Here is a 27,637-nt window from a genome sequence, read left to right on the forward strand (position 1 = left end):
ACACTGCCTAGCGACCCCTAGTGGCCACTAGGGCAAATGTCCCAATTGTAACAGAGCACCTCTCTAAGGAGCGGCTCCTGACGCTCCTAAACACATAAACAAAACAAACAATTTTCCTTGGAGGAGCAGGCAGTGGAAGCTCCAGAGATGGATCCACAGGAGGCAAGTGTACAGTGGGCGGAGCCACGGGAGACTCGAGGGGCAGAGCCGTGGCAGACTTGAGGGGCAGATCCATGGCAGACTCAAGGGGCAGAGCCGTGGAAGGCTCAGAGGGTGGAGCCATGTAAGGCTCAGAGGACTTATAGGTCAGAGCTGCTGGGGATTCAGAGAGCTCAGAGTTCAGAGCAGCTGGGAACTCAGAGAGCAAGGCACTAGGGGACTAGGGAGCAAGGCACTAGGAAGAAAGGCACTAGGGAGCAAGGCACTAGGGAAAAAGGCAATAGGGAGCATGGCACTAGGAAGCAAGGCACTAAGTAGCATGGCACTGGGGAACCAGGCACCGGGGAACATGGAAAAGTGAAGCATAGCACTGGGGAGCCTGGAAGACTTGAGGGACTGGACAGCCTCGTCCGTCCCAGAGTCAGCGCCTGAAGCCTCATCCGTCCCAGAGCCAGCGCCTAAAGTTTCGGCTGCCCCAGGTCCAGCATCCTCGGCCACGGAAGCCAATCCTGCAGCAGTGCTCCTGGCCGCCCAGAAGAGAAGGAGGAGAAGGGCTCCAGCTCCCCTGTCACCGCCTATGCTCACGGCCACGGAGGTCGTTCCCCTGTCACTGCCTGTACTCATGACCACAGAGGCCGTTCCCCTGTCACTGCCAGTGTTCATGGCCATGGAGGCTGTTCCCCAGTCGCTGCCAGCACTCCCGGCCATGGAGGCCATTTCCCAGTTTCTGCCAGCGCTCCTGACCATGGTGGCCATCAACGAGCCTGTTCAGTTCCCCGAGCCTGTTGACAAGCCTGTCCAGTTCCCTGAGGCTGTTGTTGAGCCTGTCCAGTTCCCCGAAGCTGTCGATGAACCTGTCCAGTTCCCCGAGGCTGTCCACGAGCCTGTCCGGTCCACTGTGACTGTTGATGATCCTGTTCAGCCCCAGCATCCGTCAACCAGTCTGTTGCTCAATCCAGTGGTCAGCACCTGTCAGACACAAGCTACATTTGAAGTCAGAGGTTTACATACACTTAGGTTGAAGTCATTAAAACACATTTTTTAACCACTCCACAGATTTAATATTAGAAAACTATCATTTTGGCAAGTCGTTTAGGACATCTACTTTGTGCATGACATGAGTAATTTTTCCAGCTGTTGTTTACAGACAGACTGTTTCAATTTTAATTGACTATATCACAATTCCAGTGGCTCAGAAGTTTACAAACACTAAGTTAACTGTGCCTTTAAGCAGCTTGGAAAATTCCAGAAAATTATGTCAAGCCTTTAGACAATTAGCCAATTAGCTTCTGATAGGAGGTGTGCTAAACTGGAGGTGTACCTGTGGATGTATTTTAAGGCCTACCTTCAAACTCAGTGCCTCTCTGCTTGACATAATGGGAAAATCAAAATAAATCAGCCAAGACCTCAGAAAAAAAAATGTGGACCTCCACAAATCTGGTTCATCCTTGGGAGCAATTTCCAAACACCTGAAGGTACCATGTTCATCTGTACAAACAATAGTACACAAGTATAAACACCATGGGCCACGCAGCCATCATGCCGCTCAGGAAGGAGATGCATTCTGTCTCCTAGAGATGAACATAGTGTGGTGCAAAAAGTGCAAATCAATCCCAGACCAACAGCAAAGGACCTTGTGAAGATGGTGGAGGAAACAGGTAAACAAGTATCTATATCCACAATAAAACGAGTCCTAAATTGACATAACCTGAAAGGCTGCTCAGCAAGGAAGAAGCCACTGCTGCAAAACTGCCATAAAAAAGCCAGACTACAGTTTGCAAGTGCATATGGGGACAAATATCTTACTTTTTGAAGAAATGTCCTCTGGTCTGATGAAACAAAAAATAAACTTTTTGGCCATAATGACCATTGTTGTTTGGAGGAAAAATGTTGAGGCTTGTGAGCTGAAGAACACCATCCCAACTGTGAAGCATGGAGGTGGCAGCATCATGCTGTGGGGGTGCTTTGCTGCAGGAGGGACTGGTGCACTTCACAAAATAGATGGCATCACGAGGAAGGAAAATGATGTGGATATATTGAAGCAACATCTCAAGACATCAGCCAAGAAGTTAAAGCTCAGTCGCAATTGGGTTTTCCAAATGGACAATGACCCCAAGCATACCCCCAATGTTGTGGCAAAATGGCTTAAGGACAACAAAGTCAAAGTATTGGAGTGGCCATCACGAAGCCCTGACCTCAATCTGATAGAAAATTTGTGGGCAGAACTGAAAAAGCATGTGCGAGCAAGGAGGCCTACAAACCTGACTCAGTTACACCAGTTCTGTCTGGAGGAATGGGCCAAAATTCCAGCAACTTATTGTGAGAAGCTTGTGGAAGACTACCCAAAACATTTGACCCAAGTTAAACAAGTGTATGTAAACTTCTGATTTCAGCTGTACCAGTCTGTTCAGGCCCCAGCGGCCACCCACTTCCAGTATGATCCCTGTCCTATGGCTCTGCCCTCTGAGTCTCCACCTCCTGTAGCTCAGCCCTCTGAGTCTCCGCCTCCTGCGTCTCCACCCCCTGAGCTTCTGCCACCTGCAGCTCTGCCACCTGAACCCTTTCCTCCTGTGGCTCCATCTCCGGAGCCTCCTCCTCCTGCAGCTCCGCCCCCTGAGCCCTTGCCTCCTGTAGCTCCATCTCCGGAGCCTTCGCCTCCTGCAGCCCCGCCCCCTGAGTCTCCACTCCCTATGAACTATTTTTTGTTGTTGTTTGTTTTGTTTTATGTGTTATGGAGCATCAGGGGCTGCTCTTTAGATGAGTGGCTCTGTAAAACTTGGGACATTCTCCCCTAGCGGTCACTAGAGGTCGCTAGAAGGATTTAGACTTAGGATTTTATCCCCTTGATTGATCCCAGCTGTGTCTTGTTAACCTTATTAGTTGTTGTGTATATATTGCCCTCATGTTCTCTCTGTTTTTGTCAGTTGTTTTCCTTTCATGAATGTAATGGTTTGTTCCATGGTTAAGTTTTGAGTTCTTTATGTTTATTTCTTTGAGTTCTTTATTTTACAGCCTGCACACAGATCCTCCTTCACTTGCCTCATTCCTGCAAACGTTACAACACTAGAGGCTTTACAAAAACAATGACTTATATACACTTACACACAAATCATGAGCAAAACGGCTGATTATCAGTTAATAAATGCTTACTTTTCACTCTGTTACTCACACAAGGCTATCTTATGACATATAAACACTTTTACTATAGCGCATGACTAATTTTAACATTTGCGTTACATAACCAACTACATCTACAAGCTTGTTCGAGTGCAATAAGAATTGCGTGGTAGCTCAACTGATATCGCATCGCACTTTGCGATGCAAAGGACCAGGGTACGAGTCCTGAAGAGCACACGAGTCGAGACGTGAGCCGAAAGTGTCGTAGAAGCACCACAAAATTACGTGGTTGTGTTTTTCATCTCACATTCGCTTTTATGACACTTTTGGTTAGGTTTAAGTTTAAGGTTTAGGGTAGGGAGGTATAGTAGGTTTTGTTGATTTAAAACTTGATAGAGCATTAACCTTAAAAACCTCATCTGTTTGCCACACAGTGGACATTTCACCTCGGAACTGCTGGGATACGTATATTGAACCGCATAATGTCATTTTTGTTTGTTTGTTTGTTTGTTTGTTTGTTTTTTAAATCTCGCCATAGTCACGTCATTTTTTAATGAGCTCAGGCTCTATTTGTCACTTACATAATTCCCATGTTTGGATTTTTCTCAATGTAAAAAGTCCTTCTTTTGTATCCTTGTGTGTACCATGTGAAAACTGTCGGGTTTACTGGGTTAAAGGTACACAATGCTGTTCAAAGAGCTTAAATGTGAAGTTTACAATATTTCAGTTGTTAAAATTAGGGATGTCCCAATACCATTCTTTTTTTCTTTGAATGCCATATCAACAGTTTATTTAAATTTTGTCATCAAAATGGTGTCTAAATAAATTATTTCATTAAAAAATAATCAAAATTTTGTATTATTGTCAAATAAAGTGCCGCATAACAGAGCATCACAGATGTGAGATATTGCTTAAATAAAATACTATTACAATTTATTTATTATAATTATTAGTAGTAGTATAGTGAATATTACATATCTATCCAGTAGTGATATACGTCTGTCGTACTTTTTTCCATTTAAATTTAGCTTTTATTTTGGCGAAAGCTTTTATTTTGGAGTGAGGCCCTTTCCGTTTCTGTTTGTTTTTGAAGGTAGCTTCTCACTTACGGAAAAGCAGGTCACTACGTGACCCAAAGTGATTATTGAACCACAAAAGGCTGCTATTTAATTAAATAAATATATAGTCTGTATGTGCCTCGCGCTATAAAGTGAATTAGCACTGTGCTCGCTGTCATCTACTACAAACAGAGCGTGCGATGCTCATGATGGTGTTTTTCATGTATGCACAACACCAGCTCCACACATTCACAAAGTGCTCACATTTGAAGCGTGCAGCACATTCAAACTATATATTTATCTCATTAAATCGCAGCCTTCCAATACCAGTCTCTGTGTCGGGACATCCCTAATTAAAATAATTTCTCCAGTCCCAGCTTAATATGCAGAGTAAACTGTATCAGTAAGCCATTTGTAGGTTGATTTCCCTCAAAAGTGTAAATACTGTGACTCCCATCCAACTCGACACTGGCTCAACCAATGGTGTGAGCCATCATTATTTGTGGAATTCCGTTTGTCCCTGAAATTTCACATTTCACCTTTAACTGGTGTTGAACCCGGAACATTCCTTTAAGAACTGTTCGTGCTTTTCTGGACAAAACAGCAAAAATCGGATGAGGAGAGGTGAGAGGGTCAGATCTGTATGACGGTATGATGAAGAGAGAAATGAGTGAGTGATGAGACCGAAGGAGAAAGCAGAATGAAGATATGACAGGGTCATGACCTCTCCTCTCCTCTCGTTCTTTAACAGTATTCTGAGAGTGTTTCACAGTTCAAATAAACAGAGATCAAGAGAGACGTGTGAAGAGGTTGCACTCTCAGGGCATGTTTCATGCTGCGGTTTGAATTAAACTCTGAGAGAGCTTCCAAATATTATCCACCTCAAAGAATTCTGATCAGACAGCTGCGAACTGAGTGATTGTAAAGCAATACACACATTTAAAAAATGAGGTGAATTTTAAGGATAGTTCACCCAAAAATGAAAATGTTGCTGTCATCATTTATTCACCCTCACATTGTTCCAATTATAAAAAATTAAAAAAACATTGTTGCAGAAGACAAAACAAGATAGCATTGTATAAGGAACAGGATGAAAAATAAGTGTTTATTAACTGATAATATGCCGTTTTACACATGATTTGTATCAAAGTGAATACAAGTTGTTGTTGTAGCACCTTTAGTGTTTATTTCACCAGAAAACTGCTGCAATACGTACAACGAGCAAAAACATCGTTTTGTGAAATGTACGTACAGTAACCCCTAAAAATCATATCCAAAAGGAAAAAGATGTCCCCTAAAAATAAAGTTAATTTCTGATCTTGAAATTGACTACTGTTATGATACTTTTATTGTGCTTTTTTTTTTTTTTTTTGGTGGTGGTGGGGGGGGGGGGGGGTGCTCACCCAGTGGTCTGTGTGGGTCCCAGTGCCCCAGTACAGTGACGGGGATATTATACTGTAAAAAGGCACCGTCTTTTGGATGAGATGTTAAACCGAGGTCCTGACTCTCTGTGGTCATTAAAAATCCTAGAGCACTTCTCATAAAAAGTAGGGTTGTAACCCTGGTGTCCTGGCCAAATTCTCCCCATTGGTCCTTATCTATCGTGGCCTCCTAAAAATCCCCATACATGAATTGGCTCTATCTCTCTCCTCTCCACCAATAGCTGGTGTGTGGTGAGCATACTGGCGCACTATGGCTGCCGCTGCATCATCCGGGTGGATGCTGCACAGTGGTGATGGTTGAGGAGAGTCCCGTGTCCACTGTATAAAGCACTTTTGAGTGTAGTGTCAGAAAAAGTGCTATTTAAATGTAAAAAAAAAATTAAAAAAATGGGCGATATGGCAATAATAATAGTTAATAATTATTTATCTATATAACACGTCACCTGTTCTCTCTAAAACACAAAGACCACGTAAGAAATTAAATTGCAAGCTTTTGTAGTTTAATAATTACATATGACAATGCTGAGATTTTGATAAAAACGTTATGGGCAATTAAAAAGCACACAACAATTATCGGGACATTCACGATATTTCATACGGCAGAAATATCAGTGCAATAATATCATGAATATTTGATCTATCGGCCAGCCTGAAGCTCAGCTCATCAGAGTGAAAGCTCCGCTAAACATCTCCTTTTGTTTTACATATGACTGGTTTGGAACGATGTGAGGGTGAGTAAATCATGACACATTTTTTGGTTTTGTGTGAATTATCCCTTAATATGGCACTTAATACATACAGAACATACATCTTCAATGGTCTAGACGTTCTTTATCAAATTCAGTACATACTAAGATAAGTGCAGGAATTTAGACACAGATGCAGAGAAACTACACTTGATGAGAGATCATAGATGCACACAGATATCAGTATGCTCACAGCTTACACACACACACACACACACACACTTTGAATGCACCCTGGGGATTATAGGTGTACCTGATTAAGCCATCTTACTGCAGACTACTGAGAGAGAGATGAAAGAACGATTGGAGCACAAAAGAAAAGAGAGACGGTTTGTGTGGATCAGCTGACGTAAAGGGCTGTTGACATTGACAAAAACAATATGACACACAATATGAAATTGAAATACTGCATGCAGAGATGAACAGATGTTCTCTCTCTCTCTCTCTCTCTTTCTCTCAATCCCGCACTTTATCCGCCTCTGCATCATGAAATTAGTGAGGGGGTGGTAAACACACACACACATACACACACACACAGGTCATTTTTCTGTGAGTTGATTTCTGGTCTGTCCACATCAGCAACACATTTCATACAAAGCACATAAAAAAATTAGCAGAGATACTGAAAAAGTGGTGACGTCACATCAGTCATTTCAGTTATAACATTTTGATGAAAGGGTTAGGGTTAGGGTTAGGTTAGGGTCCTTTGGAACAACGTGCACTTGTGCACGATAAATCGTGTTCAATAAGTCCAGGAATGTGCATTAAGAAAGTAAATAAGGTCAATTTCGATTTCATGTTGACTTTTAAGAACTCCATTTATATAAAACAGACTGCTTTTTAGAGTCAGATGGGTTTTAAACTTTCAACATCAATAAAAAATCGAATAAAAGGCCCTCGAGAACACACACAAATACACTTGTCTGGGCAGTTGCAAAGCTCTTCAGTCTGATCAATAAATTTAAGCAATAAATTAGTGTGAAGGCACCAGAGAGACCAGACCTGCAGCTAAAACACACACACACACACACACACACACACACACTCACACACCCATAGATATCTAAATGGGGACATATCATAGACTTTTATTGTTTTACACAAAGCTAATTATAATGATTAAAGACTAACCCAAACCCTAAAAGAAGAATAAATGAACATTATTTACTTTAATATGTTTTTTCACCTTGGATGATGCCCCCAAAATTAGGTTTTATAAGATTTAGAACTTCTGGTAACAACTAGATCCCAAAAATGTAGAATTAAGTTATCTTATGTAGTGGTGATTCTCACGAAACCTGCCAAGAAAAAGTCATGGTCCTATTTTAAATGCAAAGGACCAGGGTACGAAAAAAATCACAAAGAACTGAATAAGAAATTATGTTTTTTTATATATAGAAAATGAAGCCTATTTTTAGGGTCATTAAGATTTTTTACAATTCCACATTATTTTCAGGACAGTTTTACTACCCAATTATCATTACCGCAATGCAAAAAAAAAAAGAAAAGAAAAGATGGTTGTTATGATGGTCTCATTACCGCAACATGAAAAAAATTATAGAATATTTAAATTGGAAAGTTATTAAGATTTTTTATATTTAGACATTATTTTTATGACAGTTATGTACATTTTGCCCAACAGTTCTCATCACCGCAACGCAAAAAAGATGGTCATTATGATATTCTCATTAACGTAACATGAGAAAAATTATCGATTATTTAAATTGTAAAGTCATTAATATTTTTTACATTGTGACATCATTTTCAAAACAGTTTCACACATTTTACCGCCCAATTCTCATTACCGCGATGCAGAAAAATATGGTCATAATGATATTCTTATTAGCACATTATGAAATGTTTTTTTTTTTTTTTTATTTAAATTGTGACATCATTAAGATGTTTTACATTATGACATTATTTTTAGGACAGTTGCACACATCTTACCACCCAATTCTCATTACCCCAATGCAGAAAAATATGGTCATAATGATATTCTTATTAGCACTATATGAAGAAAAAAAAAATAGTATTTATATTGTGAAGTCATTAAGATTATTTTAGGACAGTTTCACACATTTTACCCAATAATTCTCATCACCGCAACATGAAAAAATATATATAACATTTATATTGTAAAGTATTTATACATCATAGTAGTACTCTCTTGGTACTGGCTTTCATTTTTCACAGATTTTAATAAATAAAAATAAAAAAAGTTGTTTTTTTTTGTTTTTTTTTTTTTTTGTACAACAGCATCTTTTTACAGTAATAATAATAATATATATATAAAAAAAGACTGTTACCGTAATGAGAATCATCATTGAAAACAATGGTAACAGTGAAAGTTAAACGTCCAGATGCATTGCGGTAATGATAATTGGCAGGTAAAATGTGCTTAAGTGTCCTGAATATAATGTCACAATGCACTGACTTCATTTTCTTTATGCAAAATATAATTTAATATGATTTTTATTTATTTATTTATTTTTAATTAATATCAGGTTAAATATGATCAGGACATTTTGTTTTGTGAGATTTCATTTCAAGTGTGCAGAAATTGTAAAGTTCTGCACACTTTGATAAAAAAAAAAAAAAAAACAGAAAATGACAGATTAAGTAGTGAATCTGTGATTATGTTTTTAATTGGGTGAGTTAATGAGAACCTATTTTACCTTTTGGATGCAGTGTGTTTTTGTGCTACAATAACAGTGACAAACATGTTCTGTCTCTCTCATGTCTCTCTCATTCAGGGAGACACGTTTCAGAACATTCAGGACATTGTGTCATCTCTTCTGAGGACGATAAACCACATGGTCATCACTATGGGCCGAGAACATGCTCTCATTGTGAGTCTAAAACCATTATTTCATCTCCTCTCCTACACACTTCTATGTTTAATAAAAGCAGCAGTTTTCAGTGATTACATAGAAAGTGTCCTTTCATTTGATTTCATGTTACCATTTTGGACTCTTGTTACCTTTGTTACCTTTGTCACCAAACCAGAAACATTTCTTGCATTAAAATACACAATTTTATTGACGTTGCCTTAAATATATCCATTACAAACAGATTGAGGCAGGAAGCATTTTGGTGAATGTAGTCTTAACTTATGAGAATTTGAGCATATAAAAATACATGAATTATAATAGGTTTTTCTACATATTTATATATATATACTGTATATTTTCAAGTGTGTACGTGGAGACAGGACAGATATAGAGTGGAAGACGGAAGTTAGAAGCGGTGTGTGTTTGTGTGTGTGTACTGGAGGAAGCAAGACGTTTTTATCTGGACGTGAGAAAGTGTGTGGAAGAGAAAAATGCATGACATGCATCTGTTAGTGTTTATAATTTCATTCATCATAATGCATCTATGCATGTACCTACAAGCTACAATGTTTGAGAAAACACCAAACATATACATAAACACATTGGGCCTTATTCATGAAACATGAGCAGAATGGATTTTAGCGTAAATCGTTCAGAATTCCATTTGCACATAAATTGTCCCATTAAACTGAATGCAACAAATTACATAAGAACTGTTTTACATATGACTAATACAGAATTCATTTTGCTTAAGTTTCATAAATAATGCCTTTTGGTCTTGTGTGTGTGTGTGTGTGTGTGTGTGTGTGTACATTTGCAGTTGCATTTATGTTACATTAATGGTGTTCGGAATTACCGTAATTACAAGTTTGTGTTGTAAACATTCCCATAGAAATGTATAATCGAATAGCTCCAGTAGTGTTGTCATGATACCAACATTTCATTTGTCGGTACCGATACCAGTGAAATTTAACGGTTCTCGATACCAATTTTGGTACCACAGCAAAAATATAGTCAAGTGGTAATGTGCTATTGAAAACACTCCTTTAACCTATTTAAAGTTATATTTCAATGTAAATAAGAAATGATAAGAAATGCATGTATCCTTCAAGTGTTTTTAAGTAGGCACCTAATAAAATCGTTACACAAGAATTCTGTTTTAAAGTTTAATTTAATTTTATTATCAAAATGGTGTCTAATCAAATTAATTCTTAAAACTTTTAACAAGTGAAAAAAAGAACAATTATGAATAAAACATTTAATAAGTGAAAACAGAACAATTACTTTTCAACATAATATTACATTTTTTAACTAATTTTATTCAGTACAGCAGGACTCTTTGTGTTATTTTGATTAATTATTATTATTATTTATTAATCATTATTTATTTTTATTAATATTACAGCAATGAATAGTAAATATTACTATACAATTGTAATATATTTCTGTTGCAAATTCTTCAATTTCAGGCGTCTAGCTTTTATTTTGAATCAAGCTCTTATTTTAACGTGTGTTTTTGACAGAAGCTTCACTTTTCCAGTTAAACATTCGCTAAATGGCTCAGTGTGACCATCAAAGCACAAATGCTGTGATTTAATTATATAAATCTAAAACGTATATGTGCTGCGCGCTTCACAGTAGCTTAGTGCTCTGCTTTGTCATCTCATACAACGCAAATGTTTCTCGATGTCTGTGGAGTTTCCAGTGTATGAGCGGTCGACTTCACACATTCATTTAAAGCACACAGCCCATGCAGACTAAGATTCCACCCTTTGGCTGTTTAATAACCACACTAGGACATATCATGATTTTAATTTGTTAAATTGTCTATTTCATTGTAAAAGGAGTAACAGAGCACACGTTCAAATAAGCGTGTGAGCATTTGAAAGCTGTCGTGTGTCAATCAGACCAAATTAAGTCGGTGCTCTGCAATTCTGGTACTGTAGAAACACTGGTATCATTTCATCTTTTTTATTTAGTATCGACTTGGTACTTAAGTACTGGTACTCTTGACATCACTTTGCTCCGATCACTAAGTAGAATCTCTGATTTGTCATCTTGTAATTATGATAATTTTAACAAAAGGTGAATGCAACAGTTGGGGCCATTCACGGTCATGTTCTAGGTTTCAAAAACAGCTAGATTCAGCACTTTGGAATAGAACAGAATGATGGGGTCTTGAGATGTGTTTTTGTTGTTAACTACACATTGAGTCTTAAAAATATGGTTCTCATGCCGCAAAATGGCAAATAATAGCGTGATGCATCGCAACGGTCAAAACCTTCCATACAGCATGTTTACATAGGAGAACAATTTATAAATAGAGCAGATGTGTGCAAGAACGCAACCTTTGTGAACGGCCCCTTAGTCACACTTTAACCACATCCACACTAATCCGTTTTCAGTGTCTGAATGTCATCGCTTTCCAAAGTATGCGGTAATGGAGAGTTTTTTTTTTTTTTTTTTTTTTTTTTTTTTTGAAAACATCCAATTTTCGGTAATGGAAAATGCTGTTCCACTCTGGATGAGATGCAAAAATTTAATAAAATGAATGCATTGTCAAACGAAAACATTTTAGTGTGGACGTGGCCTTTTCTCTCCAATGGCCGTTTTCATCAAACAAGTAAAATTCTAAAATTAATGCTACGTTCATGTCGTGTCAGAATTACTGTAATTACTAGATGGCTACTTGGAGATTCTACTTCAGTTTGGTTGTTGAGAACAGTGAAATATTTACCTCTATATTTGGTTGCAAAATATTTTCAAGAAAGTGCTCCAGGTAAAAATGGCATAATAAAATGGCTTATCAAACAGAAATATGTGTTCTTTACCTTTTGACCATTAACCGCTGCCATATTGGTTCTTTTTACATGATGTCATGACTGTTTAGTCAGAGCTTTCATGTAGTTCTTAGTTGTAATTATGAGTTCTACAAAGACGTCAACGCTTTTTAAGAGTCAGAATCTCGTATTTACGGTAATTCCGATATGATGTGTGCCATTCCATAATACATCATAATTCTGTTCCGCTTCTAGAATTGCAGCTCAACTGAACTTCTGGAATTCTGTTCTTCAACTTTTGATACATTTAGGATCTGTTCCAAAACCTACCAAGCTTCCTTCCTTCTCTACTGCCTACATAAGCAGCTATCATCTAAGACTGCACCCTAACCCAAATCTCAAGTGACTGATTTGAAATGCTCCAAGATGGAGTTGCATTCTCAGATTGCCTTTACAGTGAACGATCCATTCAATGCTGCCTTGTAATCTGACAAAAATATGCTACTTTAAAGGGCAAAACAATATTGCTGCCTACCTTTTGGAACAGTCTTCATGTCAGGAGCACGTCTATGTTGCTTAAATACTGTCTAGGTAGGCAGCTCACTAGGTGTTGAAACTGAGCTTTTGACATTCATTAGTCGGTGACACAAGCCATCCACAAATTGAGGTCAGAATGGTGCAATGAGATGTCTTGCATTGAGACAGCGAGTCTCCATTAGGCTAACACTCTGTCCGTCATCGTAAAGAGGGATATCGACTGCTTTCCAGCTCTGTCAGATCCAATGAAGGGCATTTATTGACTAGTGCGTCTCCTTGGATTTTTAATTGTCCTCAAGTTTTCAGGATGTCAGTTGCTCTTCTGGTTTTGTCCTTTCTTTGAGTTGTTTGTCACACTGCAACAATTAATTCAAAGAGGAAACCTCTCTAAAATGTAAATCGTTTTAACTTGGGAAAACTTGGGGTCGTAACGTTATTTTTGGAAGCTGGTTTCCGTCAATATAATAATCATTATTGTATTTCCATGACAACAGTGAGGCTGGTGAACTCCTTGTCAACAAGATCAAGCAGTGGCATTTTCCAGTGCAATTGTATGTTTCCATGGCACCCATGCTGTTGTAGAGTATACAGTATCTCTGTGGTGACAGCCAGTAGTTTTGTGTTGTCAGGGGCTACAGCCACCAGAAACACTTCTTTCTCAGTTTCTTGATGCGGCTCTTTGTTCGAGGTTGTATGGGGGCGGGCTTTGGGAGAGGTGGCGGGACATCATACTCCGCCTCCAAGGCCTCGAGAATGCTTTGGAAACGCCCCTCCTGAACACGGAAGTCATGCTCCACGCTAAAATGAGAAAGATGTCAAATTAAAATCAAACAATTGTTTCCCATTCCTAGAGACATATGCATTAAGCTTTTCTTTATGGATAACATTGTAAATGTTAATAATTGTACTTAAAGATGACATGAAATCAAAACAGTGACCATATTTACTTTCTTAAATTTATATAGGTGTTATATATTTTATTCTAAAAGAAAAAAAAAAGATTTCATAATATTTAATCAAAATGCTTCTGAAACAACTTTTTTCCCCCTTTTGATGTCACCAAGTCTTTGTGGGTGGGGAAACTACTATTTTTTTTTCTCCCCAATTTGGCATGCCCAATTCCCAATCCGGGTGGTGGAGGATGAATCTCAGTTGCCTCCATGTCTGAGACCATCAATCCACACATCTTATCGCTTGGCTTGTTGAGCGTGTTGCTGCGGAGACGTAGCGCACGTGGAGGCTTCACACTATTCTCTGCGGCATCCACGCACAACTCACCACGTGCCCAACCGAGAGCGAGAACCACATTATAGCGACCACAAGGAGGTTAACCCAACGTGACTCTACCCACCCTAGCAACCGGGCCAATTGGTTGCTTAGGAAGCCTGACTGGAGTCACTCAGCACGCCCTGGATTCAAACTTGCGACTCCAGGTGTGGTAGTCAGCGTCAATACTCGCTGAGCTACCCAGGCCCCCGGAAACTACTTTTAACCACTAATATCATAGCCCATTTTTCTCAATCCAATCAAACCTGGTAGATAAAGTCAAGTCCCACCCTATATTATTTCCAGCTAAAAATTCTGTTTCACTGAAAAATTAGTCAATTATGTGTCTTTATGGGCTAAGTAAATGAAAATATACAAGAAATTAAAATAAGGGAAAAAGATAAAATGCTTTTTGGTCCAACTGGATTGCAATGCTATTGCATTGGTATTAGTGAAACATTCTTACTCATTAAGAGAGTGATTGATAAAAATAACAGAATTTTATATTTATTGGGTCCAAATATCACATTAAAATCTGGAATTCTTTTCATTTAAACCTAGAAATAGACAAAATTTTAGAATTTTGAAAATTTTAAGCCGCAAAAAGTCATGTAAAGTGAAGAAATATTTAAGATTCTGCACTTTTAGGTCACTAGAAAGGTCAGTAATCATGCTGCATAACATGAACATCAGGTTTTGTTCATGCCAGCTCAAGTGATTTTGCTGTCATTAAAGCAAAAGGGGGGCAAACCAAAAAGGGAGACATTCTAAAATTCATGTTAACATTTTAATTGAACTTTTCACTCAAATTAATGTTGATAATATAATTTTAATGAAACATTAGAGGCATTTTCATTAGTGGTTTTAGACTTTTTGATTCCACTGCAGTTCTTAAACAAAAACACTCTTTACATCATCTGTTACAACAGAGATTCTGATCGTTTTATATCTCTGATAGCTAAAACTATGGAACAAGTGTGTGTGTGTGTGTGTGTGTGTGTGTGTGTGTGTGTGTGTGTGTGTGTGTGTGTGTGTGTGAGGGGTTATGCCCTCTATTTACAGTATTGCCACAGCCCTGCCTGCAATTTCCTAGCAAATAGGTAAGTTGAGAGAAAATTAGGTAGTCAGAATGTGATATGAGATGTTATGAAAAGAGTGAAAGATGAGCTAAAGATGAGAGAGGTAAGAGGTTGAGAGAGTCATACAGACCGGCAGAGAATGTATTGTAGGTTAAAAAGCCCCATAATGACTGACATAAAAGAGAATGAATGAAAAGACCTGTGCAAATGTCTCCTCTCGCTCTTTTGATGATAGCACCACTTCAAACATATAGCATTACTAGCACATGGTTTCCGCTCATGTGCTTCTGGTCAATATTAGTTTGTAACAGAGCTTGCAAGTTAGTGCTGTATTAATAATCCTCTTTCTTTTGTTTAGTGGTGTTTGCTAAGGAGAGCATCACTAGTAAAATTGAGCAAGTGATTTGAACAAACCTCTAACCCTAAGTATTAAGTGGAAGATACTTCAAATTGTGCAGCTGGCGGACAATACAATAGGTGAAAAAACCCCACAGACTTACATTGAAGGAGGGACCCGAGCCATATCTAGATACCAGAATAGCTTAGATAATTGGGGGTGGGATCTTTTGCCTTGGGCAAATAGGCAACACCCTAGCAACCACATAGCAACACACTAAAAACCAATTAGAACATCATGGCAACCACATAGCAACACGTCATAAACTACCAGAAAACCCTAGGAACACCATAGCAACATACTAACAACCAATAAGAACATTATAGCACCGCATAGCAACACTCTAAAAACTACCAGAGCACCACAGAAACCACATAGCAACACACTTAAACCAATCAGAACACCCTAGCAACCACATAGCAACACTCTAAAAACCAATTAGAACACTCTAGCAACCGCACAGCAACATACTAACAACCAATCAGAACATCATGGCAACCGCATAGCAACACACTAAAACCTACCAGAACACCCTAGAAACCACATCAAAACACAGTTAAACAAATCAGAACAATATAGCAACCACATAGCAACAAACTAAAAATAATTAGAACACCCTAGGAGCCGCATAGCAACATGCTAACAACCAATAAGAACATTAAAGCACCGCATAGCAACACGCTTAAAACAACCAGAGCACCATAGAAACCACATAGCAACACACTTAAACCAATCAGAACACCCTAGCAACCACATAGCAACACACTAAAAATAATTAGAACACCCTAAGAACCGCATAGCAACATGCTAACAACCAATCAAAACATCATAGCACCGATAGCAACACGCTAAAAACTACCAGAGCACCATAGAAACCACATAGCAACACACCTTAACCAATCAGAACACCCTAGCAACCACATAGCAACACACTAAAAATAATTAGAAACACACTCGGAACCGCATAGCAACATAACAACCAATCAGAACATCACATCAACACACCATTTCGAATACTTTAGCAACCGCATATCAGCACACCCTTGGAACCGCATAGCAACACACTAACAACCTTTTCAAATACTCCAGCAACCGCACTGTAAGATGCTAAAATACAATCAGAAAACCTTAGCAACCACAAAGCAACACACTAAAAACCAATTAGAATGCCCTAGCAACTCTATAGCAACGTGCTAAAAAACAATCAGAACATCCAAGCAACGTCATAGCATACCAGTATTAATACAAGAAAGCCAAAAAATATGGTACAAGAAATCATTATCATTCTGCCAAAAAACATGGTTCGTTTTACTGTAGTAACACCTGGGTAATTTGTGGTATGTGTACAATGGTTTTAACCTCCTGAGACCCGGATGTGACTGCTGCATGCATTTTCCATTTCCCTTTTTGATTTGTAACTAGTAGCACCTGATAAACATGCAAAAAACAAAAAAAACAAAAAACAAAACAAAAAACAAAAAACAAAACAAATCTAGAGCAAATCGTTTCCCTAACAAATGATGTCTTTATGTGGACAGCGGGACTAAGTTATTAAATTTTAAATAATCCCAAACTATAGAAAGTCCTAACCCTTTGGAATAATATGTATTGGGAAAAGCACAAATAAAAAACTGTACAAATAAAAATTATTTGACTATTTAAGTTTTATGTTACAATGTTGTTTTTTTTTTGTTTATTTTTTTTTTACTTTGACAACAAAATCTCAATATTCTCTCTTTGCACTGTCAAACAAATATGTGTTAGCCAGTGCTGAAGCATTTTGCCAATCAGAAATTAGCATAATTAATTCTCATTCAAAGTAATGTCCAGCATATCCAGTCACTGACAGCCATGTTAAAATAAAATTATAAATTATAAATTCTGAATCTATGTACTGATTATCATTGTCCCATGTCTGCCAAACATGCTGAGTGGTCCAAACATCAGTCGGATTTTAGGAGTGAATGCACTTAGCTGCATAGGAAAACTATAGGATGCTCCCTTGCTCCCTATTAAGTGAATGACATAACCTCCAGTGTTCTGTCTGTCTGCACTGGTCTCAGAACAGTTCAAAATGCACCTTATTTTCATCCTAACTCCATATAAAGTCTCTGAAAGCAACATTATTTTTCTCAATATGAAAATGCACAGTAAATATAGGATTTCTTGTGGAAAAACTAGCACTGTTGTACACTATCCTGGTTATTGTGTTTAACAGCGTGCCGGTTCGCGATAAATCGCTCAAATGTAAAAAATGGCATATCGGATGAAATTAGAGACTCTTTTGACTCATGTCAATGTAAAAATGTAATTAGGTTTCTTACCAGATGTAGTTTTGTCAGCGTATCACCCAATGACAAACTCCGCTGTGATCAGCACCATGTTGTTTTGTCACATGACTCTGTACATTCAAAAGTTTAACCCTTTACTGACAGCCCAGAGTCTCCTCAACTGAGATCAGTTGGTTTAAATTAATTTAAATTATGCATTGCTTTTAGCAAAGACAAAACACAATGTCCACGCAGAAGGACGCACGAGGTTAAATAACTGGTTACTACAGTCGAGGTTACTGCAGTTTTACTGTAATAAAAGCATGTACATTTTTTAAAGGACATGTTTTTGTTTTGTTTTGTATTTTTGGTACTTGAACAACATATTAACCATGGTGTTACTATAGTAAAACAGTCAAACAGCTTCCCTGTATTATTATTATGGTTTTGCCACAATTATCATGGTTCAAAAATAGTTACTGAAGTGAAAACATGGTAAATTGTGTGATTTCAACGGTTTTACTACAAATACAGTACAATAGTTCAACCATGGTTACTGTAGTAAAAGCATGCTTGGACTCAATTGGACTCAAGATGGCGCCAAGTATGGCTGCTGCGTTGCGAGCTCCAACACAACATTGTAGTTTTTTGTTTGTTTTGTTTACAATTCTTATGTTTTTTGTCTTGGATGTTGTCTGCCTTATTGTCTATGACAGACAATCACTTTTGGACATCGGTTCTACAATTACACACCGTAAACCGGACTTAAAATTCCTCAATGCCGACCCGCTGTTTACAAACACACATGCGGAGCCCTTTGTCTGGGCTGCCCAGCCACAGAAATGCAAAAGGAAAAGGGGAAACAGAGCGTTCTCATCAAAGTAAGATTTCGCGCAAATCAACCCCCGCTACCCAGTATTCTACTGGCAAATGTTCAGTCTCTGGACAACAAGCTCTGTGAGCTGAAAGCATGGATCTCTTTCCAACGAGAGATGAGGGACTGCTGCATTATCTGCCTTACGGAAACTTGGATGTCTGCGGAGATTCCAGACTCAGCCATTGAGCCCACGGGGTTCTCCGTGCACCAAGCGGAAAGCAGAGGTGGTGGTGTATGTTTTATGATCAACAAATCCTGGTGTGATCAGAGGAACATACATTCTATCAAGTCTTTCTGCTCTCCTGATCTGGAATTTCTCATGCTTCTGTGTCGACCATTCTGGCTACCAAGGGAATTCACAGCGGTCATTATCACTGCTGTGCACATCCCGCCACAAGCAGACACAGACTGAGCACTCAAGGAACTGTATGGGATTATAAGCAGGAAACCGCGCACCCTGAGGCCGCGTTCATTGTGACCAGGGACTTTAACAAAGCCAATCTCAAATCAGTCGCACCAAAATCCCTCCCCCGCCCACCATTTGGCAAATCGGACCACTCTTCCATTCTGCTTCTGCCCGCTCACAGGCAGAAACTGAAACAGGAAGCACCCACCCTAAGAACGATCCAGTGCTGGTCGGACCAGTCAGACTCTACGTTACAAGACTGTTTTGATCACACGGACTGGGAGATGTTCCAGTCCGCCTCTGATAACGACATCGAGCTTTACGCTGATAGCGTAACGTGTTTCATCAGAAAGTGTGTAGATGACGTTGTTCCGACCAAAAAAATACGGATCTACCTGAACCAGAAACCTTGAATTAATAGCAATGTTCGCGCGGCACTTGATGCGCGGACCTCTAAACAAGCCAGTTATGCCCTCAGAGCAGCAAAACGTCAGTACAGGAACAAGATTGAAGGACAGTTTAACACCACCAACTCTAGAAGCATGTGGCAGGGAATTAACATTATCACGGATTTAAAGGAATAAAAACTCCACAGAGAACACCGCTGGCTCTCTCCCAGATGAGCTAAATACTTTTTATGCTCGTTTCGAGGGAAATAACACTGCCCTCGCAGAGAGAGCTCTCACAGCCAAAGCTACAGAGGTTAGTTCACTCTCCGTCTCTGTAGCGGATGTAACCCGATCCTTCCGACGGGTGAATATCAGCAAAGCTGCAGGTCCAGACGGCATTCCGGGCTGCGTCATCAGAGCGTGTGCGAACCAACTGGCTGGTGCTTTTACGGACATTTTCAACCTTTCCCTCTCTTTGTCTGTAGTCCCCACATGCTTTCAAACGTCCACCATTGTGCCTGTTCCAAAGCAATCCAAAATCACTTGCTTTAAATGACTGGCGTCCTGTTGCTCTGACCCCCATCATCAGCAAATGCTTTGAGAGACTAATCAGAGATTACATCTGCTCTGTGCTGCCTCCATCACTGGACCCATTGCAGTTTGCTTACCACAACAACCGCTCCACTGATGATGCCATTGCATCTACAATACACACTGCTCTCTCCCATCTGGAAAAAAGAACACTTATGTGAGAATGCTGTTTGTAGACCACAGCTCAGCATTCAACACCATAGTGCCCTCCAAGCTTGATGAGAAACTCCGGGCTCTGGGCTTAAACAGCTCGCTGTGCAGCTGGATCCTGGACTTCCTGTCAAGCAGACGCCAGGTGGTTAGAATGGGTAGCAACATCTCCTCATCACTGACCCTCAACACTGGAGCCCCGCAGGGCTGTGTTCTCAGCCAACTACTGTATTCCTTGTACACACATGACTGTGCGGCAACACACAGCTCCAATGCCATCATTAAGTTTGCTGATGATACGACGGTGGTAGGTCTTATCACTGACAATGATGAAAGAGCCTACAGAGAGGAGGTGCACACTCTGATACACTGGTGTCAGGAGCATAACCTCTCCCTCAACATCAGTAAACAAAGGAGCTTGTGGTGGACTTCAGAAGAAAAGACAGAGAACACAGTCCCATCACCATAAATGGAGCACCAGTGGAGAGAGTCAGCAGCTTCAAGTTCCTGGGTGTCCACATCACTGAGGAACTCACATGGTCCATCCAGACTGAGGCCGTTGTGAAGAAGGCTCATCAGCGCCTCTTCTTCCTGAGACGGCTGACGAAGTTTGGAATGAACCGCCACATCCTCACACGGTTCTACACCAGCACTGTAGAGAGCATCCTGACTGGCTGCATCTCCGCCTGGTACAGCAATAGCACCGCCCACAACCGCAAAGCCCTGCAAAGAGTGTTGCGAACTGCCAGACACATCATCGGAGGTGAGCTTCCCTCCCTCCAGGACATATATACCAGGCGGTGTGTGAAAAAAGCTCGGAGGATCATCAGAGACTCCAGCCACCCGACCCATGGGTTGTTCTCACTGCTACTATCAGTCAGGCTGTATCGCAGCATCAGGACCCGCACCAACTGACTACATGACAGCTTCTTCCCCCAAGCAATCAGACTTTTGAACTCTTGATCTCTCACGATCAAAATACATCAGCACTGCACTTTATTACTCTTATATCTCACACCGGACTGTCATAAATTATATTCTCTCTTAACAACACACTGGCAACTTACTATCAACCGACAGCCTGAATGTCAATACAGTACAATAGAACCTACTGTATATTTTATATATACTATATATATACTATTTTATTGTATAATGTGTATTCTATATTGTATGTATTGTATACTGTACATTGTATGTTATTATTTGTATATTGTGTTGTGTGTAATTATGCGTATATTAGATTTTAAATTGTGTTGTGTAAATCTGAAGTTTATTGTAATTGGTATATGTCTCATCATTGTCATGACTGCTATGTTGCTCGGAACTGCACCCAAGAATTTCACACACTATTGCACTTGTGTATATGGTTGTGTGACAATAAAAGTGATTTGATTTTGATTTGATGCGTAATAGTTGCAAAGGGAACACTAATCTATTTCAGAAAATAAATTCCCTCACTGTCCTCTAAGGGGCTCCATAACATGTAGTAAGTATACAGATAGTCTTTGATTAATTTGATGAGAATTGTGTGAGTTTACATTGAGATCTCTGACATTTGATTGCACAGATTGAGACAAGGTGTTTGAAGCAAGATGTTTTAAGCTCATTGCTGTCTATGAGAAACAATTGAGATATTAAAGAGATACTGTAGGGAGAAAGAAAGAGAGATAAAAAAGATGAGTATGATATCTCTTTCTGCCTGCAGTCTCGTGAGAAATGCATCACAAAATTTTTTGCAGTAGTTTGAGTTGTAAATATTTGAGCCTCGGTTGGTTTTGTGAAGTTTTCTACAGTGATATTCCTTATGGGTAAATACACTAGTGTGTGTGTGTGTGTGTGTGTGTGTGTGCGTGTGCTTTCTTGGCTTTTCTCTTGCTGTATTGTCATGAGATTAAACTTCAGTAGGAAATCCATCTCTTCTAATTGATTCCTGTGGCTGTGTGTGAGTGTGCGTGTTCGCTTGAAACAATGTGTATTATAATGTGTTTTGCTCTTTATAAAACCGAAACCATGATCCTGTTTATCCCAACATGAAAAGCAAGAAAAGGCGATAATAGTGAGGAGGGAATTTCAGTTGCAGGGTACAACGATTGACTGAATGTGTGTGTGTGTGTTTGTGATGGGAGTGATATCTCGCAGGACGCTTATTGTCCCGTATTTTAGCAGCGAGACTTGCCACAATGCTAGGGTGGTTGCCAGGGCTTTGCTAGATGGTTGCTGGGGTGTTGCTGGGGTGTTCTGCTCTCTAGATATGACTCCAGTCCTTCCTTCAGTGTCAGTCTGTGGGATTTTTCACTCATTTTATCATCTGCCAGGTGAAAATGGTAAGTCAGAGCACACCTGTCCAAGTAATAGAACATGTCTGTAGCACAAATGATGTGGGACGACTTGCATGTTGACTACTTAGTTTAATACTTTGGGATCATGAATTTGATGCCTCAGTTAGCAAGCTCAACTAATTAAAACACAGTGTGTATTCTTTAGAGACTAGATGCTTGTAGGTTTTTGGTGGCTGTTAGATGCTTTATCATGGTCTCTTGTTGTAATTCTGCTTGTGTCCGCCCCGGGAAAACACATGTGATATTTATAGAGTCACATTATAATATCTTAAATGGGTCATTTAATTGAAAAGAGGATTTTTCTTGCTTGTTTGAAATAAGAGCTGTAAACATTCTCTAACGTACACAATTTTCTTCAAATCTGCGTGCAAAACAGCCTCTTCATAAATCACTAATATGACATCACATCCACATTTACATATCAACACATATTCATTCAGCAACTTGGCCGATACGTGAATTTTAGCCAATCATAACACTGCAAATAAATCATTTTCTTGGCATTTTTATCTTGTTTTCCAGTAAAACAAACGTGATTGTTTTCAAAGAGAAATCTAACAAAATGTAACGAGGTTTATGCTTAAAATAAAAAAAAAAATAACTTTTTGCAGATGGGCTAAGAAAAATAAACTGAATTCAAAGGGAAATTATGTGTATTTTTCTTAACCTATTGACAAACCGTTTAGTTTTCTCTCTCTCTGAAAATAATACTTCATATCTTACGCCATTTTGTTTCTCAAGTAAATGTGTCTTGTTTTAAGCATGCTTAGATATTTATTTATTTTTTAATTTTGTTTAAACAAGGCAAAAACACTAAGTAAGAAAATTATAATTTTGCTCGTTTATAGAAGATATGAAGTCTTTAATGAATATTCCAAATTCAATACAAGTTAAGATCAATCGACAGCATTTGTGGCATAATGTTGTAAATTTCGACTCGAGGCTACAGTGAGACACTTACAATGGAAGTCAATGGGGCCAATTTTTGGAGGGTTTAAAGGCAGAAATGTGAAGCTTATCATTTTATAAAAGCACTTACATTAATTCTTCTGTTAAAACTCATGTATTATAAGAGCTGGAAAGTTGTTTAAATCTTAATTTTTAAAGTTGTTTTAAGGATTGAGGGTTTAGGGCATTGCGTTGTCATGGCAACAAAGTTGTAAAATTGGATATAACTTTGTACATAAGGTTACTAAGTAATTTTATCACACTGGAATCACGTTAACACACATATTGTTTATGTCTTGTGGCTATACTTTTCAAACAGTGAGTATTTTAATGTTTACAGATTGGCCCCCATTGACTTCCATTGTAAGTGCCTCACTGTAACCACGATATTTGCTTTTTTTAAAGAAAAGGAGGAATGAGTCAAAATAATTTTTTGTGGTAATCAACATTATGCCACAAATGCTGCGATTGAGCTTAACTTGTATTAAACCCGGAATGCATATTAAATGTACAGCAGCAAAAACAGATATGGTGGTCAGAAAATGGTCATGAAACCCTAAATTATGACTCTGACCAGCTTTATAAGTGGACTTCAGAGGTGTTGTTTACCTGTATATGATGCAGGCTGTTTTCTGGCAGGTTGAGCAGTTGTTGATGTCCTGACCAGTTCTGTACGAACAACGGCTGCACAAGAGAACAAACACGTGAAGACACACATTAAACGCACACATACATACACTTTTCACTTTTGCGTGTTCCTACCGAAGCCATTATTATTTTATATTTATTTGTAAAATGAAAGTAATAACATATGTCCACCTACATTTCCCTTTATAAATTAACATTTACTACGGATGCAGGTTAGGGGGGTGTTCACACAGGATGGGTTCTTGTGTTAAAAACAGTGCAATTGAATAGACAGGGTATACACCATATTTAATTTTTCGTGATTGAAAACGAGAACAGGAAATGTTGAAGGAATATGCAGTAAACATGAAGACTGTCAACTTACCTGAATTTATATTTTAATTAAAAAATTACCCTCATGTTGTTCAAAACCCATATGACTTTCTTTCTTCAGCAAAACACAAAAGTGAATCATTTAACAAATGTCCCGTTGCCTGAATTCAACACAATGGAAAAACATAGTGACTCATTTTAGTGCTTTTGAATTTTAATTATTCACCAAGTACCATGATGAAGATGGTGACAATACAGACAATAAAAATAGCCACATAAATAGGAATATATATATATATAAATAAAAAATAAATACTAAATACTGACTGTCCAATATTAAAGTGAGCAGTGCTATAATAATGTTCATTTTTATTTATTTAGTCCCAAATTGTTTGTTTAAAAACAAATAAATAAATTATATTTTAATAAAAGACAATAAAAAAACTGTGTATATTTTAGCTAAAGTATCAGTTATTACACAAACCTTCATCAATGTTGCAAACTACACGTTGTCGTATGAATAACCTGTCAGTCATGATACTGTTTTAAGTTTCACAAATCTTGAGTATACAAAAAGTGCTTGCTTCATTTGTGAAAGTAATGACAGCTTCAGTTAATGAGCCATATGTTGATTCAGTAACCGCTCTGAATGATTCAGTGAGTCAAACTCGAGTTCTTAAAAGAGGCGTTTGCTCGCGGATCGTACTACACTGGTCACGTTGTGTTTTTAAGTGCATTCCGCGAGGACAACTCAATAGAAATACGTGTTTTCTCGCCATTATTTTCTGATACACAGTCTTTTTATCTCACTGAAGTCATTTTAGACTGCCAGATCAGAACTCTGGTGAAATAAATTCTTTAACAAAATATTTTTCCTGGGGATTCAGTAGTGGCTCTGTAGATTCAGTAGCGGAGCACCAGTGCTGGAAAGCAGTGCTGGATTGTCATGACCTTTGATTGTGAAATGTGCAAGAACCAATGAGGTTTATTTTTACTGACATATTGGATTTTAAATTTGTCTATGGTTTGTATCAATGATCTGATTCAAGAGCGAATATAAATTTAAACTGCGGTCTGTTCTTCATACAAACTGACTGTGTGACTCACGAGTCACAATTTTGGATGCTTCATAAAGCGTTAAAGTGAGTCGTTAATTACTGCCATTGTATTGAATTCAACCAACGGGGCAATTATCAATTGATTTCCTTCTGCATTACATGAAAGAAAGAAAGTCATACAGGTTTGTAATGACTCAAGGGTGAATAAATGACAGAATTTTCATTTAAGGTTGAACTTTTCCTTGAAAGAACATGTAACACATTCATGTTACTGATTGATCCTGACAGATCTGAGCTGTCAGTCACTCAGCAGGAGTTCTGATGAATGTGCCATAGTAGAAAGAAGGAAAAATGAGAAAGTCAAAGATAAAGAGAGAAGAACGAGTGAATGCTTAAAGATGAAACATGAGAGAGAGTGGTAGGGGGCTGATTTTCATTGACGATCAGCATTCCTGAGGTGTTGCCTCAGGACGCATGAGTCGCCGAGGGAATTATGGTTTGTTGGAAGTGTGGAATCATATGCTTTCATGAACTCGAGATCATTAATCTCTCTCGCTCACCCTTCGCTCATTGCCTTGTTCCTCTCCAGATCCTGGATGACATTGAGCAGGACTTTGATCTTCTCCTGGTTATACAGCAGATTCTCTTCTACATTCTGCAGCAGGCCGTGCAGAACACCTGGTGCCCCGTTGCATTGTGGGATCTCGTCTGATTGTGGTTGGTGGGCATCTTTAGGGTGGGGCTTGGAGTCTGTGGGTTTCTCAGTTTTGGGTTCAGTGTTAGTGGGTGGGGTTTGGGATTTAGGCTTCATCTTTGAGCCAATCAAAAGCTCTGGAGGTGCTGGTTTGGATTTAACCTGTGTTGGTTTTGAATGGGAGGCATTCTTGGGTGGGAGAGTGGGTGTGGCTTGTACCTCAGAGCCAATGGAAAGCAAAGGGGGCGGCGGTTTAGATGTGGCGCACACGGGTGATATGTGAGGTTTGTTTGTTTCTGTGGTTGCATCTTGGGATGTAGGTTGTGTTTTGGTTGTGTGTGTGACTTGAGTTTGTGTGTGTTGCGTTTTGTGTGTCTTTTGTGCACTTGAGTCATTTTGGCATGTTTTTGGTTTGTCAGACGTCTTGGTTTGCGTGTCTTTTTTGCTTGATCGCGAGGGGAGGGAGTTGTACTGTGCTGCACTTTGTGTTTGCTGATTGGGTGTGTTGGGAATTTGCGTGTACGTCGGTTGCGCAGCAGTGAAATTTCGTTTTCGTAGTCCCGGTGAACAGATTTTCTGCGGTGGAAGCGTTGTGCTCGTTTGAACCTGACTCGCTGCTCGCTTTCGACAAGCAGGCGCCATGCAGGGAGGGGCTTGAGACTGCCGCCGCCCACAGGTGGCGCACAGTCTGGGTGATGATGTCATCATACGACAGGGCCGAGGGGGTGTGGCGTATGAGCTAATGCTTCCACAGTGCGTGACCGGCCGAGACCCCTCTCCTTTCAACGACTGACCAAGTCTACAATCCCGCATAATTGGTTGATTTTGTCGTCGTGCTTCCTCAGACTCCGCCCCCTCGCTACAAACCCCACCCACCGCCTCAGGTGCAACAATGCTTCCGTTAGCATACCGAGGGGATCGTTTTAAACTCCCTCGAAGCCCTGATTGGTTGGGGTTGACTTTGATTTGACCATACAACTCGCTGTCTTGAGACGTCCGATCTTGCGCGAAATGATTATCGGCATTCTTGGATGTTGGCTTGACGACGTGTCTGCCATTGACCTCACAACGCCTCATACGGTCCAGTGACATGGTTTCCGCCGCTGGTCCGTTGGTCGTGCTGACGGTTTGCGTTTGCCTTTTTAACGATGGCAGCGAGCGAAGTCCCGGCGATGTTTGCACGCCAACGCTGCACAAAGGACCCCATTTATGAGAGAGCACGGCCCGCCCATCAGCTAGAGGCACCTCCAACGCTGGCACCGCATTGGACGTTTCGGCTGCCCGGCGGCCCATAACCTCTGCTGACTGGTTCAGCCCCCTGATGAGGAGCTGGAGGGGAAGGGGCTTCTTTTTTCAAGCATACCACCTAAAAAAGAGGTAATTATTCCTTACAGGAAGTAGATGGATGGAACTCCCAAGTGTAAGAAGAGATCTCATTTGTCATAAGTCCTCCGGTTCACGGTTCTGTTTTTAAATCTAATGTTTTACTGTAGCTCTTGGTCACCATTGGCAGTCTTGCTGTGGTCCAGTGTCTCTCCAC

General features: G+C 39.5%; 2 protein-coding genes across 4 annotated transcripts in view; one reads left to right on the forward strand and one right to left on the reverse strand.

Moving 5' to 3' along the window:
* Nucleotides 1–27,637, forward strand: part of LOC127418064 (dedicator of cytokinesis protein 2-like) — a 161,177-nt gene that overhangs the window by 74,455 nt on the left and 59,085 nt on the right. For both annotated transcript variants that reach the window (XM_051658421.1, XM_051658420.1), the window contains exon 26: nucleotides 9,276–9,371. In XM_051658421.1, the coding sequence (XP_051514381.1) occupies nucleotides 9,276–9,371 (96 nt within the window). The remainder of the gene's footprint in view (nucleotides 1–9,275; nucleotides 9,372–27,637) is intronic.
* Nucleotides 986–27,390, reverse strand: LOC127418087 (INSYN2B protein-like). 2 transcript variants are annotated; one of them, XR_007893362.1, is made up of 4 exons: nucleotides 25,964–27,390; nucleotides 23,995–24,069; nucleotides 12,669–13,468; nucleotides 986–1,128 (listed from the first exon to the last, which is right to left on the reverse strand). XR_007893362.1 is itself a non-coding variant. In XM_051658471.1 (3 exons), exons 1-3 carry the CDS (start codon nucleotides 27,388–27,390, stop codon nucleotides 13,303–13,305), a joined length of 1,668 nt encoding a protein of 555 aa, XP_051514431.1. In that variant the 3' UTR covers nucleotides 10,689–13,302. The 2 variants fall into 2 exon arrangements, 1 of the variants encoding a protein (XP_051514431.1); XM_051658471.1 differs by lacking the exon at nucleotides 986–1,128 and having other exon boundaries at nucleotides 10,689–13,468.

This window comes from Myxocyprinus asiaticus, chromosome 27 (assembly GCF_019703515.2).
Source record: "Myxocyprinus asiaticus isolate MX2 ecotype Aquarium Trade chromosome 27, UBuf_Myxa_2, whole genome shotgun sequence".
NCBI classification, from domain to species: domain Eukaryota; kingdom Metazoa; phylum Chordata; class Actinopteri; order Cypriniformes; family Catostomidae; genus Myxocyprinus; species Myxocyprinus asiaticus.